The following is a 19,190-nucleotide window of genomic DNA, read 5'->3' as shown; positions in this document are numbered from 1 at the left end:
TATACTTTCTACTCCACTACATTTATTTGACAGCTTTAGTTACTACTAACTTTTAAGATGAAGATTTTACACAATGGATAATATAACATGCTTTTAAAATGCAAAACTGTTGACATCTAACAAAAAGCTGTGTAGTCTGGGTCAGATGCTTTTTCACAGGAACAACATTTTAAAAAATGAATATAAAGTATATTTTATGTCAGATATTGCCGCTTAAACCACAAAGAAATTCTTCTCAACCTGTGAGGAACACTGCTTATTGTCAAAACAAAGTGTAATATAAGAACTGCCACGCCCATCATAAAGGTCTATATAGTGATTTTATTCAGGACATGTTGGCAGGATAACATAATTTACAAATATACAGTCAGAGTTCACTGAGCTCTGGGTGGAACCCACTCATGGATCTTCTTGCTGGTGGTGGAGAAGGGCACGTACTGCTGCGAGCTGCCACTCACGTTGAACTGGTGGACCTCAGCCAAGAACTTCTTGGGTTCTGGTGGATGTGTGGTGGGGGGTTCGTCTCCCATACAGTGCAGCCAGCGATGCCTGTAGTACAGACAACAACAAGAAGGTAAGTGGCTTTAATAACAGTGGCTGTAATATAATATATAAAAAATATATATATATATATATATATATATATATATATATATATATATATATATATATAAAATAAAAATAAATAAATATATATCTATATATATATATATATATATATATATATAAAAATATATAAAAAAAAGATATATATATACACACAATATATAAAATATATATATTGTATAATATATACATACATACATACACACACACACACACATATATATATACACATACATACATACACATATACATATATATATATATACACACACACACACACACATGTATACATACATATATACATACACACACACAGCTCTGTGAAGCCATTATATGATGCTTCATAAACGACTATTGATTAATATTGGCAGATTAAACAAAAAAATATAAATATATAATAATGTAATATAATAATAATAAAAAATAATATGCAGTTGCAGCCTTAATTAATTTTATAACAAACTGCAGGTCGTACCATTCAGCTGGAACCATACTGCCGTCCACCTCCCACATGGTGTTCTTTCCGTTCATCTCTGTGGTGTAGATCACCCAGCGGTGACGTCCTGAACACATTTTGACACAGTCAAGAGTTTATTTACCAAATCACACTCATGTCAATCTGAAGCAGCATTTGTCAGCAACATATTTGATGTAAAAGAGTAATAAACAGCATGCAGCTCTGAAAAATCATCTTGAAAAAAACAGTATCTTGATGTAAATGTCCTGCTAGTAAATTGAAAACCATGCACATTTAGAGAAACTTGACTCACCAAAGAAATATTTGCTGTCCTCAAAGTATTTGTTTCCATATTTATCCACGCCAACCAAGGCTCCTGTCTTTATATCATTCACCCTGCCAATGAAAAGATGATTACAAAAGGTGCACACTCAGTATAGCAGGTATGTGCTCAAAAAAGTAATATTTTCTAACACTAGCACTGTGAAACAACTATATACTGACATGTTGCTCTTGTATATAGTACTTGGTGAAAAACTTGTAAGCCGAATTCATCAGTGGTTCCAAAAGTTTCAGTCATCTTCAGTAGGGAGATAATTATACTACTGGCAACACATTCAATTATGACATGTTTGTTTTTTTAATGGAGTTTGGCGTAACATAATTCAACGTCTGATGGAGGTCCACTCTGTTAGTCAGTTAGCTGTCAACATGCTAACTCGGCTGTGACCGCGAAGACCCGGGTAACACATCTTTATGAAGCTCTCACCCGTCATCAACAGTGGCTCATTATACACAATAACACTATTTTAATAAACTGACCTGAACAACTGAACAAAAAACCCTCGGACTCCACCGTGACCTCCTAGTTGTCCCAAAGCCCTTCGGACGACGTTTGCGTACTCCGCCATCTTGAGACGGAAGAATTACCGAGACGGACGGTTGTGTATTAAAAACATGTCCGGGTAACACCATCAAGCCTGTGAAACTTTAGTTCCACATATATTCTATTGCTATTTCTAACGGTAGTAAGCTACTTATTTAAAACCTAAGCATGATACATGCCTGGACATTAAAAGTTGTCGAACTGTAAAGCAGCCGCCTGTTGTATTTTTTACAAATATATATTAGTTTTTCTATTACTGCCCTATTATGTTTGTACCTCGTATTGCATCCTGTTTTTGTATCTTGTTTTCACCTTATGTTCATTCTTTTGTTTGGCAAGCGGGAACAGGGAAACACAATTTTGCATCTCAGTGTATGTACACTGTATATAGATGGATGACAATAAGTCTCTCTTATGTTCAGATCCTTCACAGCGTCACTCACTCATTAAACATGTTAACAATGAAATGGCAAAGGAAAACGTAAATCTGCAAATCCAGCATGCAACCCTGGAGTATTCAGCGTGTGTCGATGTTTCCTGACGCGGACTTGAACTCTCTTTAATTGAAGGACAGTTTTTTTTAACGGGCTTTATCCCTCTCTTCCAGCCCAGGGTGGATCTAACACAGCCCAGAGTCGCAGCTTAGGGAGATAAGTGGGGAAATAGAGCATAAAGTAAACAAAGCATCGCCTCCTCAAAGAGAGAGCCTGACGATAGATGCACACAGATACAAACTCTGCCTCCCACATCTGTCTGCACTCTGCAATTAAGTTGTGAGGAGTCTGCTTTTCATCCTTTGAAGTAACAAAACAGGAAATTAATACAGGAGGACAATATATTTATATATTTATTTATTAAAAACTGTTGCCTGACAGTTTAAAATCATTGTTTATAAGAGACTCTAACTCTGATAGAGTAGATGTTTACACATGGTCACTGTTAATGTACAATCATGAAGTAATGCATGCTTGGTGGCTCCTGACTAGCAAATGTATACCTCACTAACACAAATCTGAACGAGGCACACATGAAATTGTATGACGACAGCAGCCAAAGAGTAACAATGACAGAATTAACCGTTTTATTCCTTCACTAAAAAATAAAATCAGGATTTGTGTTTCTCCCACTGTGAAATAATGGGGTAGTGCAACATATGGCAGCCTAACCAAGAAGAAACAGACCTGATAAATTACTGCTTTAAAACTACAAACCTCGAGTACCCTGGCTAGAAAGTGAGTAGTCATGCAAACTGGATGCATAAATTTGTCCTTATTTAGTGAAGAATGTCAAACAGAGCACCTATATTATTGCAATTCATCTCAAAACAGGAGATATAAGGCACAATGTCTGCAAAAACAAGCATCAAAATTCTAAATGTTTTCTTCCTTTTGAGCATTTCCTTAGAAATATAGTTCATGCATACTTTCCACAGTATTTGCCCATAAAAATGACCCTTTTTTCTAAGAAGTTCTCTTTTAAAATGTAAAAGAATAACTGATGGAAACATATTTCCTAACAAACCCTGACTCCCAAAATAAGCGGCAGCCTGTGCTTTTCAAACAATAAATCTTCCTATTTTATAAATATTAGCTCTTGGCTTTGATATAAAAAAGGTCAATGTTGCTCTTTCATGTCCATATACACAGTTTTAGCCATTAACCATTTCTAATGTGGTTGAACAGGCAAAAATACATTTTAAAAATCGTATGAAAAATATCTACATTAGTCATGACATTTCCAGTTCTCTCCAGGACGTTGTTTCTTTAATCACTTAAATGTTTTGTATGTTAAATTTAAAAATGCAGGAGTAAAACCTCTTAACCAGAGAGATTAACCTAAAGAGCAGAATATCAACTTCCTGTTTCTTTGTAGAAGTCGGATTTTCACAGTAAAATCCCACCTTGTTACATCTTTAAACTCTTGACGGACATCGGCGATACTTTTCATTCATGATTCAGATGAACCATCCTACCATTTTGAATATTTTATAATGTGTGTGTGTTTTATTTAAAATTCTATCTTTAGATTTTGCCTTAAAGGGATAGTTGGGATATTTTGGGGTAGTGTGACGCATCTATCCATATTCAGTCCATGTGGGCTGTCGGTAGGCCCAGTCTAGAACAAATAGGAGTTACAGCACAGAAGCAAAGCGTACGAACAAAACGTATTTTAGTCACGTATTTAGACCGCTTTACTTTGCTGTCAGATAGCTCTTTAAAGTGGTGAAAGTATTCTAAATATAACGTACATGTTTCTGTTTTGCTCCTGTGCTGTAACTCCTGTCTGTTTCTCTAAACTGTGGGCGTGTTGCCCGTCATTAACTGTAAGTAACCTCGTACAACCCCACTTTAAGTATCCCTTTAACAAAATGACACGCTAGGTTTGAAACTACTAAGTGTAGCCAATGTGAACACGCTTGAATGAAGGCGGTTTTGTATATTTTGTTTCACACAAAGAAGTAATTCCTTCATCCTTTTGCAGTTTAAAAAATAATCCCCCGACTTCCTTTAAATATTCCTGACTGCTGTTCTGTCTCACTTCCACAGACGTGCTTCTGGACTTGACCTTTGACCCCCAGCTGTGACAAACTAGTAGCTCTGACCTCCGCTGAGGAGCTGTTGTTGGTGGACAATACTGTTTAGAGAAACAGAATCCAGGTCTTTGAGGGAAAAGCAGCCCGGCTTCCCCCCACGGACAGTAATGTGGCGTTCTGCAGTGAGGTTCTGATTAAATCTAACAGTCCATCCGGAGTCTTTCCTGAGCTGGTGACCCCTGACCTCATATCAATCAGGGGTCGTAAGTTTTCTATCAACTGGCTCCGGGGCTGCGATGCGACTTCACTGCTGCAAAACCAAATTACTGTTCAAGAATCATTGCCTCTTGGAAGGCTTCGATCCATCTGAGGACAAAAATACAAAACAGAACATCAGCTACCAAATACATTACTATACAGACATTAATATGTTTATTTTATATGGTCATTAAATGTGCTTCCACAAAACTTTATTATGTAAATGATCTATAAACCATATAGATACAGATAAAATAAACAAACACTATGCAAAATTGTAAATATCATTGTTTAAGTTGCGTAAACTGAAATAAAAATTACGTTTAAATAAAACATAAAAAGTCTTCAAAGCCTGATCTGTTTTAAATATTGAAGGTAGTAATAAAACAAGAGGCTGCACACCTTACATTACAGAATTACTTCTTTATTTTATTGCCATTTCTGCCATTTGAAGTCACATACCTCTGGGCGGTGGGGATGTCGTCAGCTTTAAAGATGTAAAACAGCGTATTTTTGTGATACAGCTTGAACTGCAGCTTCTGAGCCGGTCCGTTCTTCTCCTCCCTCAGGAAAAAACCGAGCAACGGCTGACTCTCCAACGCTGCAACATCCTACAGATAGAAATCAGAATGACTCAAAACAAAAAGGTATAAAAAGCTACAGTTTAGTAAAACAACAAACTAACACAGTGTGCGTACCTCGCTGGCAGCGTAGGTGTACAGGACTTTATTCTTAATGACAAACCACAGCCTCTTCCACTGCTTCTTGTTGCCCTTTGACCTGTTTAAGTAGCCGCTCATGGAGGAATTCTCAGTGTTTGCGGACACCTGGAAAAACAGCATAGTTTCACATACTTCATACATGAAAGATGAAAATGACACCACAAATGTAGCCGTTAACTTCTGTTCCTTACCTCTTTCAGTGCAGCGGGGATCTTCTTCTGTTTCCTAGTGAAGGAGAAAGCTCCAGGTTTGATTGGAGAAACTGATGTTGATGCACAGCGGTCACCTAAAGAAAAGAAATCAATAAACCAAAAGCATATGAAGTAAATAATCTATTTTACGTACTCTCTTTACTTACTGTTCTCCTGCAGTTTGGCAAAGCAGTGATCACACACACGTGCCGGCTGGTTCTTCAAGTACTCCAGGTAGTACTTGTTGGCAGAGCACGCCTGACACACCACCTGTCAGAGACACATGTAACTGTGATGAGAAGGGGGTTCATTATTAAACACTGTGTTGCAGGAGGAGTAGCAGCGGTGGTACAGACCCTGCCACAGGCGCGACAGTGATGCCTCCTCCAGGTGAGGGTGAACTCGCAGGTGCACATCATGCACATGGTGGCCCTCAGGTCGGGGATCCAGATGGGAGCCTTTGAACCCAACGGGGCCCCGGTGTCAACAACACACTCGGCCTGCGACGGACAGATTGAGGGTTAACGTAAACGCATTCAGGGGGAAATTTAGACACACACACACAAACACACACCACACACACACACACACACACACACACACACACACACACACACACACACACACACACACACACACACACACCACACACAGACACACACAGACACACACAGACACACATACACACCTCCTCCTGACTTCGACTTGATATGAATGTTATTTTCTTCTTGGTGTAGTCGTCTATGGCCTTCGCGATGGCCTCCAGCCACTCGTCTCTTTCTGTGGCGGAGCTGGCAAACACAAAATACACGAGAACTCTGAGCTACAGCGAACACAACTTATACATTTATAAACGATGATCACTAAGACTGCTGCAGACCTGGCAGACAGGATGAAAGAGCGTTCAACGCTTTCAATGTTCAGCTCGTTCTGATAGGCCTCCTGGCTCGGTTTACTCACCTGGAGAGAGAGAGAGAGAGAGAGAGAGACAGAGAGAGAGAGAGAGAGAGAGAGAGAGAGAGAGAGAGAGAGAGAGAGAGAGAGAGAGACAGAGAGAGAGAGAGAGAGAGAGACAGACAGAGGACAGAGAGAGAGAGACAGAGGAGAGAGAGAGAGGAGAGAGAGAGATGAGAGAGAGAGAGACAGAGACAGAGACAGAGAGAGAGACAGAGAGAGAAGAGACAGAGAGAGAGAGAGAGAGACAGAGACAGAGAGGAAGACAGAGAGAGAGAGACAGAGACAGAGAGAGAGACAGAGAGAGAGAGACAGAGACAGAGAGACAGAGAGAGACAGAGAGAGCGAGACAGAGAGAGATGAGAGAGAGAGACAGAGAGAGAGAGAGATACAGAGAGAGAGAGAGACAGAGAGACAGAGAGAGAGAGAGAGAGATGATGAATAACAGATTACACCAGAGATGGTGCATCATTTAAAATGTACGTGTTTAAAAACTGTTGCTGCAAACTCAGCCTGAATAATTCACGAGAGCCCGTGTTTCAGTTTGGATGAGCACATTTATAGGACTGGGAATCAGAAATAGAAGAACAAACTTGATTGTGTAGTGATGTATAATGTATAATGTATAATGTATAATGTATAACGTATAACTATCAAAACAGGCACCACAGCGAGTCTCTAACCTTCATCCCGGCCAGAGAGAGGACACTGTTGAGTTTGTACTGGCCAGACTGGACCGGCGTGGTGTACATGAGCGCATCATTAAACTGAAGAAAACACGGGACACAATAAGAAGAATGGAAACAGATATTTAAAATCAACTGTGAGAAGAAAGACAGGACATAGAAATGTAAACATAAACTTGATTTAGTCGCTCACCAAAAAGAAAACTCGAGGCTGCATCACTTTCCTGGAAAGCTTCATTAGAGTGCCTTCCTTCAGAAATACCTGCAAATACAGACATGTTGGCTTTAAATAGAAGCTTTAAGAAAACACAGGCAGGGCTGCACAATAACTGACTGTATCAAGCACAATTATAAGTGTTAAATGTGTTGTTCTGCACAAATATTCATGAAAATCGATAAAAAGACATGTTGCACCAAAGGTTTTCGGCTATCTTGAGTTCATTTTGGTGTTTTAATTTTGATGGACTTGCGTTAAAGCTCACACTGGTCTGCACCGTGCTGTGTGTGCACACAAAGAGCTAACATTTGAATAACAATCCCGACTGGGGAGTAAACAGAAGTGAGACTTTTGAGACTCACCCTTCCTGGCTGAACGATCTCATGGTGACCGTTGAGGCTGTACTGAATCTGCATCAGCTTCTGAAAGTTATCCTGAAGAACAACATCAGAGAGGTGAGGAGAAACACGAGGCTACAGCAGACTAAACTTAAAGCTTGGCGTGGAGTAAGGTCTTACCCCTTGTTTCATAATGTCATTAGCGTGGTTGGCCACTTCTTTCACGATGCTGAGGGCCGCTGCACGGATAGCAAAGATTAAACATTAGTGTACAGCACATACGATCGTCCTGGTAGACACTAATAACGAGGATTGTCTAACCTTGAGTGTCTTTATAATCCTCAGAGTCCTCTGGAAGGTTCTTCAGATAATCTGGAAAAGACAGTTGTATTTATTTTAAGCACAGAAAAAGGTGGACGGTGGGCACATCGAGCCCCAACTGGGTTAAAAGGTGCAGGACAAAAGGAAAAGGAAAGTCTGTTTGCACGACGCAAATATGCAAGACAACGTTTGGAACGACAACTGTGGACAGAGAACACATCATGTCCTGAAGAGAAGACTGTTGCTCGTAATGAACATGTAAAACACACTTTAAAAAGTGCAGAATATGCACGAGAAGGAACAGATCAGCCGTCTTGGCACCAGGGGGAGACATAAAATCATATAATATAAAGTGTTATCTCCTTCATCTCTTCCTTGATGATATGAATTCTCAGTTTCTCCTTAAAAATATTTAGAATACTTGAAATGTGTCCTGCTGCATTCGTCTCTCGAGTCAAATGGGTGCTCAGGTTTACATCACTGTTACTGCCCGCTGGGTGCCACGTTTCATGCACGTGCTTCAGCGTGCAGAACCGAGCAGAACACAGTGGACGTGTGTCGGGGTGCGTGTACCTGTGAGCAGCAGCTGGTACTGGGGGATCCTCTGCACTGGTTTCAGCAGGTAGTGTTTCAGAGCCAGGCTGGCACATCTTGGACTCATCTGAGATCAAACACAAACACTGAAGCGTCCCATTAACTGCTTGAGATATGTGCAGTGTTTTCATGAAGACACATAAACTGCATTTACCTCAAACTCTTTGACAACAGCAGCAAACGCGGTGTTTTTCCTGCACTGTTCGTCCAACAGAGCCACGTTGTTGTCAAACTGTCTGATGTAGGTGGAGTACATCTTCAGGTAAGGACCCTTCTGCACGAAGATGTCGGACAGTCTCTGGTGATCGCTCCTGAAACCAGACACTTCAGTGAACAAACATTTAGTATAAGAGAGGATAAATACGTCCTTAAATACGCCTAGAAATCATAGAACTATAAGTCCAGAAGGTGCCTGAGAATCGTCACATCTCTAAGTGTTTAAGTAACCCAGTGATCGAGGTCTGCACATCGATGTGTGCGCTGCAAACAGGAGCTGCTAATGGCACATTTGGACAACTTTTAATGCTAGTTTGCCAAAAGGTTAACAAATGCAGGCTAGGAAACGCATCATAACTCACTGAATCCATAGCAACATCCCCCAGAGCATTATGGGAGCTGTAGTTCCAAATATGTGTGTGTGTGTGTTTACCAGTGTGCCACTCTCTCCTCCAGCTCCCTCAGCAGGTCTCTGTTCAGCTGGTAGAGTTGAGGGCAGGTAATACAGGATCTGGCTGAGGATACGGTCGTCCACCACCGGCTTCCCATTTTGACGGGTTGCCTTGGCGACAGCATCCCGAAAATCCTGTAGAAACACAGAGGAGGAATGCGATCATTATCTCACACACACACACACACACACACACACACACACACACACACACACACACACACACACACACACACACACACACACTACAAATACACCAACTTCAAAAAAAGAGACCCAAAGAAATGTAAACACATCGGCCGGACGACTTGCCACAAGTATGCACGTGCATAGTCACCAACCCACGCACCCACCTGCACACACACACACACACACACTGCACAAACACACGACACACACTCTGAGGATTATCTAAGGTATGCGTGTGTCTGGAGGTCGTCTCTGTGGTCTGAGGAAGCAGCTGCTGGGCGGCCAGGCCGTCAGAGGAGAGAGAAGAATTCGATCTGACCTCTTTCCTTGGACAGAGCGCCGCTCCTCGCTCTCCCCTGTCAGCCACAGGACGACGTTTCCTACGAATCCTGCTGTGGGCTTCACTAAAGCCGTGTCTGAGGCGGCCAGACAGGTGGACCCTCGACCCTCTCACCTGGGATTTCCCTCAGGACAGACCGACTACAGTCTGGCTTAAACCAACATGTATAAAGTTTTACAAATACTGACATTAGAAGTTGATTTTCCTCATGTCAGTGTTTTTCATTAACTCACATGGTTCCTGTTCTCCTTCATTCAAAACAGAGACGCATGGGACGAAACAGCATTTCAGCATTTCTCTGAAACTAAACTCTTCAGCAGAGCATGTAGTGCAGACTCAGGGACCACCGAACAACCACAAGTCTGTTTTAAATGTTTAATCAATAAACAAATCACCCAGTTTTACATTAACATACTCAAAGATTAAATCCAAAATCCAAAATACATATTGTCAGTGCAGTAAAAGTCCCTTTTAGTAATGGCTGATCATTTTCATATTGAAATGAAAAACCCCCCACGTTGTACTTTTGTCAACAAAATAAACTGCATGAAAAATTGATTGTCTTAAGACGACGATATCAACAATATGTGCCGATAAGCCTTATGCGATTTAAAGTCTTGTTTTGCCCATTTAACCTTATTTAACATGAAATAATCAATACAAATAAACCTTTTTGGCAATTAAACTCATCAGACACAGCTGACCTCAATAGAGCTAAACCAAACCTTAACTGAAGACTCATGCTGTCTTTTCTCTCTCACACACACTCACACACACACACACACTAATAGGAATGATCAAAGCCCCGCCTCCTCACTTTTACCTGCCGCCCACAGGAAACCAAAACCCTCTATATCACAGCAGCTCAGAAGCCTCAGCTGTGAAACCACTGCATTATTCAGCTCTGTACTGGCACTTGAGCAAAGACAACACCAACCAAGACCTCATTAATTCATGTCCATCCTTCGGACGAAGCTTTGAAGACTATTCAAAGACAAGCACAGTGTCGGCGCGGGTAACAAAAAAAACAGTGCGATTTAATAGGAGGGCGCTCTTCTTCCCTGGAAAACAAGAGGTCCTTTAATGCAACTGTTAGATAAATAAGACACTTACTATGTGAAGAAGCTTCAGGACATCCACAAACCTGAAACAAGAAGAGAAGCACATCAGTTAGACCATCGAACGCAGAGCACTGTGATATTATGTGTTCATTGCAAAAACCACTCACACTTTCTCGGAGCTCATAATCTCCTGGGCGATGTGCACCACCTTCTTCCTCTTCATCTCATCCTCTTGCTGAAAGAGGAGAAACACAAAGAGTTCAGTGACGCTACAGAAATGCTAACATCGACTGACTGTCACACAGCCACTGTACACTCACGGGCTCGCTGCAAATCACCATGATCCTGTTGTGCTGTGTAGAAGCATCAGGTCGAGCTCACAGACTTCCAAAACAACAACTCAATCAGGCCCGAAAGCACCAACCTTTCCCTTCTCCCTCTGCTCCCCCTGTGTCTTTCAGATTGTGTGTGTTGTTGAATGGTAATGGGGCGGTCTTTCAATGACTTAATTTGGACAGTGGCCTTGGCCCCCCCCCCCCCCGCCCCACTGGACTGAAATGTCCTACTGGTCCTATCGGAGCCTCTATTAGCGATACCCTGGAGGTTTAAGGGCCACCAGACACAGGTGCTGACAGTATCATCGAGAGGGTCACACAGGACGAAGGGGAAAAAAAAAAAAAAGCTTATTGAGAGAGCTATTCCTGAACCTGTAACCCTTCTGTGTTTGCTCACCATCCCCCCCTTTCACCACACACACCCACACACACACACTTATGGAGAGCTGAGAACACACTTGGCAGCAAATGTGCACACAATCTCCAGCGGCTGCAGTGACAGTTTAGTCACAGGCAGCGATATGAGACGTCTATTGTAATCTGTACGTGCTCTGACCGTGTTGGTGTAGAACAAAATATATGTTTATGGTTTTGGTTCCGGCTTCAACAAGTATACATCAGATCCGTCATCAGGTGCTTGCAAACGTTCATCCCTTTATAATCATTGCTGTATAATGAGTTCAGAGCGAAGGGACTACCTGTCGGTCTGCCACGTCCAGGTGCTCCTTGCTAGAGGTGGAGCTGCCGTCCTCTTCATCAGAACTGTGGATCTCCTCCTCCTCAGAGTGGACGTCCTGCCCCAGCCAGCCACTGCAGACACCAAACATTCAACACAAGTAGCAGAAGTGAGTGTGAATGAGAAGCAGGGCAGGGCCTGCAGATACAAACACACACACCCTGGATAAATAAAGATTAAAGTTTTGTGCAAGAAGGGGACTTAATGTTTACTGAAGAGAAGCTCATGAGTCATTCGGAGGTCTTGTACAACAATGGCACATATTGAGGTCACTGTGACAACAGAGTATAAAAGACTGATCAATGAAGGACTTTAGTACATAGTATATATATATATTACATATATAGTAATACACAGATTAAGTGTTTCGAAAAGTCCATAAAAACAGATTTAAAGCGTTAAAATGTTCCCTTAATTAAGAAACAAATGATCTAATTTGATGAAACAATTACAATTAATCAATTAGTCGACGGACATAAAAATAATAATTTAATTAATAATTTTTTTAATGAAATTTCATAGAATAGATGATTTAAAAAAAGATTAATCGATAAAATAACGAAAACAATTTGTTAGTTTCCCTAAAGATTATTGCTATTATTTCATTATTATTATTATGCATTAACTTCAGGTCAATATGATATAATTTTACTACATTTTGTTACTGATTTCAACCAAATTGTTGCACCTATATCCATAATATGTTATAATATCCCTCGTAAACTGTGCTGCTGCAGGCGGGACGACACGCTGGCTCTGCTCCACCCTAAGTGTCGACTGCCAGGTTAGAACAAGCAGCAGCCTGCGTTTGTGTGTCACTAATGTTTTGATCTTTTATGCACAATTAAACTGTCGGATTTCAAAGACGGATGAAATGAGGGGGGCGTTAATGTGTTTTGCTTTGACTCCTCAGCCTCGTCCTGCTTAAGGCTGCAAAGGGTCGGAACAAGGTTTGCAATCCTTGTCCTGCTGTTCCTCTTTCACTTTTTATAGCGGCATGTTGGAAAAAAAGAATGAATTTGAGATAGGAAAGACTGTGGGACTCCAAACATTCTCACATTTCCTTTCACTCTCATCAGCAATAGCCCGCTCTCTCCACTTCCTTGTTGTTTTTGTACGTGCCTCCCAACAGTTTCTTATACCTAGCTCGTAATACACACTCACTCTTCCTCCCCTCCCTTCCCCAACTTCTTTCTCCCTTATGCTTTCTCTATAGTGGAGCATTCCAACACACTGGATCAGGCACAGAGCGCCACTTGTTTACAGCCCGAGGCTACTTACATAAACTTAACAGGCTAAGATGCCTGGGAAGAAAATACAGATTCACCCGCTCTCTTCCTCCTCACAGAAACACCCTGCTGACATGGGCCTGGTTTATGGTAGGCACGGTGGGGACACGTCCTTACCACTTTTCTGATGACCTAAAATTGTCCCCACCACTTTTTTGATATCGATTGCACGTGCACTTTAAATGAAAGCTGTACGAAGAGTTAAATCCCTCATGTTCTATTGGTGTTTGTTGGCTTTGCTCCTTAACGTGCAGCGATGTGATCGCTGGAGGGAGTTCAGTTAGGTAATACCTACAGCCTGATTAAACCTCCGGCCATCTTTCGTTTTAATTAGAATTTGTGTCCCCACCACTTTTCAAATCTAACCTTTGCCTTCTAACCACTCCACAGAATTAAGAATCATGATACGTCTTTGTTGTTTTAACGGCTTCCTCGTCGTCACCTAACGTGGCCTCAACTCCAGCACTTGTTGCACCACTGTCTGACAGAGGGAACCACGCCATCTATCATGGGAACAGAACGGCTCCTCGTCAACAGCCTGGGCCTAATATCAAGAACACAGTGGCTCAATGGGATCTTTATAGCATCGATGGGACTCTGTAAATCAGCTTGCGGTGTCCCTTGGCTGTTTAATTAACACATCTGACTAAGTCCGACATCATTTACCGAGCAGAACGACGAAGATTCTCCAGTTCTATGAGAAACAAAATCCCTTCAGAGACAGAGAAAAGTGGAGTGATGAGGTTAGGAAGAGGCTAAACACAGTGCGAGGGCGTGCAGGCCGAGGAGGAGGAGGAGGAGGCTGGTGGTTGCTGGAGGTTTATTTTCCCTGTTCTAGAGCGCTGTGTGACGTTTCTGCGATTCTCAGACATTTCCTGCTCTGGCCACTGAAAATAACCCACAGGAAAACAAGCCGACCTGCTGCACATCAATGCTCTATTCAAATTCAATGCCAGCGGCTCAGAGGTCGACTTTAACACCGTTGTAAATGCAAACTTCTAATGTCACCTGTGCAACCTGTCGCACACTGAAGCACTACAGGACAGCTCTGGACTTCTTTTCTATTATAATAAGGGATTTAGGTTCATATATTAGGTGGTAGATGAAATATATAACTCAATTCAATAATTGTATTAATGTTCATTTAGTGAATTCATTTAGGAAGGAAACATGACAAAACATTAACATTAAATATGACAACTTGCTACTTCTCTGTGTTTTATGTTTCTGTTAATTGACTTTGTTTGGAAAGATATTTCATAGACTTAACCCAACTCATTGTTGGTGACCTCGATATTGCACGTTGTTTTTACACGTGTTTGTTTACATTAAAATGTCGCCAATATTTGACATGATGCCAGAATAAACAGCTTATTTATTTATTGTTTTGGTTGTGTGGTTATATTTTATTTATGCGTTATTTATTTGGAATATTATTCCAATGTCTGAACATAAAGAGTTAGAAGGTCACTGCTCTTTGAAAGGGTGCACTTGCATGATTATGTAATTATATTATGATTACATCAGTGGCATAAAATGGTCTTAAAATGACAATAATATCGTGTATCGTAATTATTTCAACAGAAATAGTTATTATGACAGGCCTACACACACTTAATAATCAATTTATAAATTATAACAATAAAGGAGGAGGGGCACCCTGGTGGGTTAACGCAATGTTCCAGATTTGAATCCAGTTTCGCAGCGTTTGTAGCATGTAGTTCCACATCCACAAGAAACAGATGAATCAACAATAAAAAACATTCATTAGTTTCCTCCTTAAACAAGATGTTTACAAACATCTAAATATGCAAAACACCGTACCTCTCGTATTCATGGTCGTGGCCCCTGTGATAGGGATCCTGCACTTCATAGAGTTCTGAATCTGCTCCATCGGGGTCATGAGGCCAGCCCAGCCTCGCACTGTGAAACGGCAGGTTCATGTACTCTGGGATCTCCTCATACAGAGGAACGTTCTCATACTCCACTGATTCCTCTCCATTTTCACAAATATCAGCCTCCACTATGCAGCTATTTGGCCGCTCAAGGCTTTTCCCCCCCCGGTTTGACTCCACGCTGGTACAGTCCAAAGACTGCCCTCCCTTGGCCAGCAGCTTTGGCAGCATCTTGACAGACAGCCGGAGCTCCAGCAGTTTCCGGAAAGAGAGGCTCCTCTTATGAGAGTCCGACCGGGTTGCCAGGTCAGCTGCAGAAAAAGACTGCGCCCTCTGCTTGCCCCCCAGCGCTGGAGCTCGGCTCTTTGGCGGCACACTGCTCCTGCTGGGTATCTGCCGGCTGAAGAAGGTCACGCAGGGTCGGGTGAAGCGCCATGCTGTTTTCTCCTGAGGAGGCGCAGGCAGCTCCCTCATCGGGGTGTTGGCATGTGGAGGTGCAGGAGGGCAGAAGGAGGGTGGAGGGGGTGCTGCTGGCAGGCTGTGTCTCTGAGGTTTTCTGGGCGGCGCCCTCGGTGACTGCTGATCCTCGGCGGAAAAGGCTTTCCTCGCATTCGCCAGAGGGGGATGACAGCCCAGTTTGATCTGTTTGGGGAGGCTGTGAGTGATCGGGTAGCGCTCAAAGTCGCCATACCCATCCTCTTCATCCTCCTCCACCCGGTGCTCTTCGCCCCCTTTGTTGTGGGTCATGGAGTACGCGTGTGAGAGCAGGACTAAGGAATGGGAGGTGCTTTTGTTAAGAGAGGGCCGCATGTGGACAGTTCTGTGAAGGCGAAGCGAAAGGGAGGTCTGTCGAGGAGGAGGGACGGGCGCGTCGCTCTCATCATCTCCTGAACCAGAGTCTTTTTGGTGTAAAAGGTCACATGTGTCCTGTTTGAGCTCCTCGCTGTCTGAACTGAGAGACAGACCAGCTAGACTCAGTTTCCCCTCATCCTCTCGCACCTCAAGCCCCTGTTTTTGTTCCTCCGCCACCTGATCCTGGGCACTGCCCTCCACACCATCCTGCCTCACCAGGGCTGGCTTTTTAAGTTTGCGTGGGTGTGGGACCGGGAGAGGCTTACTGGGGGCAGCAGGGACCAGCAGATCAGGGAGTAACCTGGTGGGAGACGCTTTGCTGATAGGCTCACTGTGTTCTACCTGAAAGGATTCTGCAGAAGACTCATGAGGAGAAATACTTGGGGAGATAATGATGCTGCCTGCAACATCCCAGGCTGAGTCTGTTAAATCTGTGTTTTGGGCTTCGGTCTGTACATCCGCTTTTGAAACATCAGGCTCAGAAACAGCACAATCCTGATGTTTTGCAGCCTCTGAAGCTTTCTCAGTCCTCTGTGCCTCATTGTTAACCAATCCCCTCTCCAGGTGTCTCTGTCTTTGAGGTTTATCCCTTGGCTTTTTGCCAATCCCTCCACCTTCACCCTTCTCTGCAGCTACTCCCTCCTCTCGGTTTTCTGCCTTCTCTTGTGGCCTCGCCTCTGTAAATCCTCCTGTAGAAATCCCATTCTGCAACAGCTCTTTGTGAAAATCGCTCCCATTCTCAGTTGTATTTCCATTTTCCAGACGCTGGCACTGGGAACAGTCCTGGAGCCCACACGAGCAGGTGGAAATGATGTAATCCGAGTTACGTTTGTTCGTCTCTGATAAAATCCCATTTCTGGAGTTGAGAAGCGAGAGGCTGTCGCCTAAAGCTTCCTGCTGTTCCTGAGATAGGATAAGGGGTTCACTTGGTTTGGGTAGTGGGGGTGAAACAGGGGAAGCTGTGGATTTGGAAATGCATGGTTTAGGGGCTACAGCCGGTTTTGTCCTCTTGAGAGTAGCAGGGGAAGGTTGAGAGGTGACGGAAGGCTGGGAGAAGGGACCTGGTTTGGGGGCGATGGGCGGGGGAGAGGGTTTGGTGGTAACAGGGATTTTAGGTTTGGGAGCTAATGGAGGCTTCTTCACACCTGCAAGTAAAGAAGTGGGAGGACATTTAAAGAAAAGTCGAAAATCATTTTCTCACACTTTTTAAATGAATCACAAAACACCAGCACAGCACAGAAAAGCATGCTTCATCTCCACTTCCTCAAATAAAAGCATAGACAGCTGCAAGCTGTGGCTAAAGCTCAGGTCAAAAAGTCACTCTGGGGGGTCAGGGGGGGAGAACTGAGGACTGGAGTATGTGTGAAATAAATTCAGGGATGTAGTAATTATCTGATATACGAGTACTGAAGGGTTTACATCTAACTTGTGGCAGTAAATAAAAAGTAAAACTGGATTATTCAATTTAGAATCTCACCGATTAAACTGGTTAAATAAAAAACATAGTGTCTAATAAAAAAAAGCTGTGACTTGAGATTGTAGGCGATATTTTCCGCTCTACTGGCTGAAACTGTTGGCTGGCCGACACCACGAGAAGTGGAGTCATCGAGCGGATGTTTCCGAAAAGGCCAACGACCGAGAATCGCTCTGCCCCCGAAACATGCTGCTCTAGATAGAGCCTCGCTCCAAACTCTGTTAAAAAAAACATGAAGTATAAAGTAATTTTTAATTTTTTTTAAAAAATACCAACGTTGTGAGACAGTAATTAAAAAAAATCTAATCATTGAGTGCCACTTTTCCATTCGGCATAATCAGAAAAGTTCACCCAAATGCATATCAAAATTCACCATGGATGGCAGTGATGAGCAATGAGAATCAATCTAAAACTTTATCTAAATATTACATGCTCTTTTTATATAAGCCGAATGGGACAGTACATGATACCGATGGCATAAAAGTTAATAATATATGCCCTCGAAGATACAAGCCTTCCAATAAAACCGAAATTACATTAAATTGACGGATTTTTGAGCGGAGTTTGGCCTTATGTTTTTGCTGTAAAAGGCAACGCCAGGTATTTTGACTAAAACCGCTCATATCGTTGAAAGACAAACAATCATAATAACTCTATCACACATATCCAATTTCATCCCTCTTCATCCAGGTAAATGTTAACTGTTTGATATGAGATGTTAACACTGCAGCTTGTTATATGTATATGGTTACATCAACAGCAGGACAGATGTTTTAAGACAAAGGATTTAACCCCCTCCAGCTGCAACAGTAGCTGCAATATTAAACAGAAATGGACATTTTAGATTGTGAATTATGATGGCGTTTTAGAAAGCACTGAAATGTCTGTCCTCTTTATATCATTTTGAAAGCTGTTATTAAGAAAAACTGTAATTAACTGTGGCTGAGTAAAAATAGAGTGGATGCTGCCGTCCGTTATAACAATAAAAGTGCATAGTTTTCCCCCCTTCTGCGAATAAATCAAGAAGTAACGTTATTTGCATTTAGTTTTAGCTAACCACAATATGTACTTGCACAGCAGGATTTTGCTAAGTTAAGTTAGCTCCCCCACGAAACAAACCTGTGCTCATGACTCCCGACTTGCTCCTTTCTCATGAGTAAACTTTCAATGGAATTGCGAGAAAAACTCCATTGTTTCCTCCTTCGACACCATTGTCAGTTAGAAAAACCCTCCATGGAGAAAACATGCAGAACCATCGCTGTCGCTCCTTATCTTGCCAGCGGATGCATAGATAAAGTCTTTACGCCTGTTACTTTTTCCATTTTTCCCGAAGTTTTTGGCCACGGTGCTTTTCCCCAACAATGTCAAGTAGAACACAACAAAATAATCCAGTTCCGTTTATACATTTCAAAATAAATATGTTGTTAAAGAAGATCTGGTGTAGTTGTTGTAATATGACGTAAAGCACAAAAGTAAATCCCATAATATGTTCAGTTGTATATTTTCAGTAAATACATTTTTTAAAATACTGATGTTTTGCTGTGATTCTGATTCACAACGAATCATTACAAATGTGTAATTGTTATTTT

General features: G+C 42.2%; 2 protein-coding genes across 2 annotated transcripts; both read right to left on the bottom strand.

Moving 5' to 3' along the window:
• Positions 1 to 301: 301 nt before the first annotated feature.
• ndufa12 (NADH:ubiquinone oxidoreductase subunit A12) lies at positions 302 to 2,038 on the bottom strand. Its single transcript, XM_029462227.1, has 4 exons — positions 1,886 to 2,038; positions 1,377 to 1,459; positions 1,082 to 1,169; positions 302 to 549 (listed from the first exon to the last, which is right to left on the bottom strand). The coding sequence occupies exons 1-4, from the start codon at positions 1,972 to 1,974 to the stop codon at positions 375 to 377; spliced, it is 435 nt and encodes a 144-aa protein (XP_029318087.1). The 5' UTR covers positions 1,975 to 2,038; the 3' UTR covers positions 302 to 374.
• A 740-nt stretch (positions 2,039 to 2,778) lies between these two features.
• LOC115028118 (FYVE, RhoGEF and PH domain-containing protein 6-like) lies at positions 2,779 to 18,958 on the bottom strand. Its single transcript, XM_029461542.1, is given in 22 exon segments — positions 2,779 to 4,848; positions 5,203 to 5,351; positions 5,439 to 5,567; positions 5,654 to 5,748; positions 5,821 to 5,923; positions 6,010 to 6,153; positions 6,342 to 6,444; positions 6,534 to 6,613; positions 7,291 to 7,374; positions 7,487 to 7,555; positions 7,873 to 7,944; positions 8,029 to 8,087; positions 8,170 to 8,220; positions 8,743 to 8,830; positions 8,918 to 9,074; positions 9,413 to 9,474; positions 9,476 to 9,565; positions 11,073 to 11,103; positions 11,188 to 11,255; positions 12,054 to 12,165; positions 15,205 to 17,272; positions 18,721 to 18,958. Coding segments are annotated over 22 exon segments (3,867 nt in total). The 5' UTR covers positions 18,731 to 18,958; the 3' UTR covers positions 2,779 to 4,805.
• Positions 18,959 to 19,190: the final 232 nt, after the last annotated feature.

This window comes from Cottoperca gobio, chromosome 23 (assembly GCF_900634415.1).
Source record: "Cottoperca gobio chromosome 23, fCotGob3.1, whole genome shotgun sequence".
Lineage (NCBI taxonomy): Eukaryota > Metazoa > Chordata > Actinopteri > Perciformes > Bovichtidae > Cottoperca > Cottoperca gobio.
The sequence above is the reverse complement of the archived record's forward strand: the minus strand, read 5'-3'. Positions and strand labels throughout refer to the sequence as shown.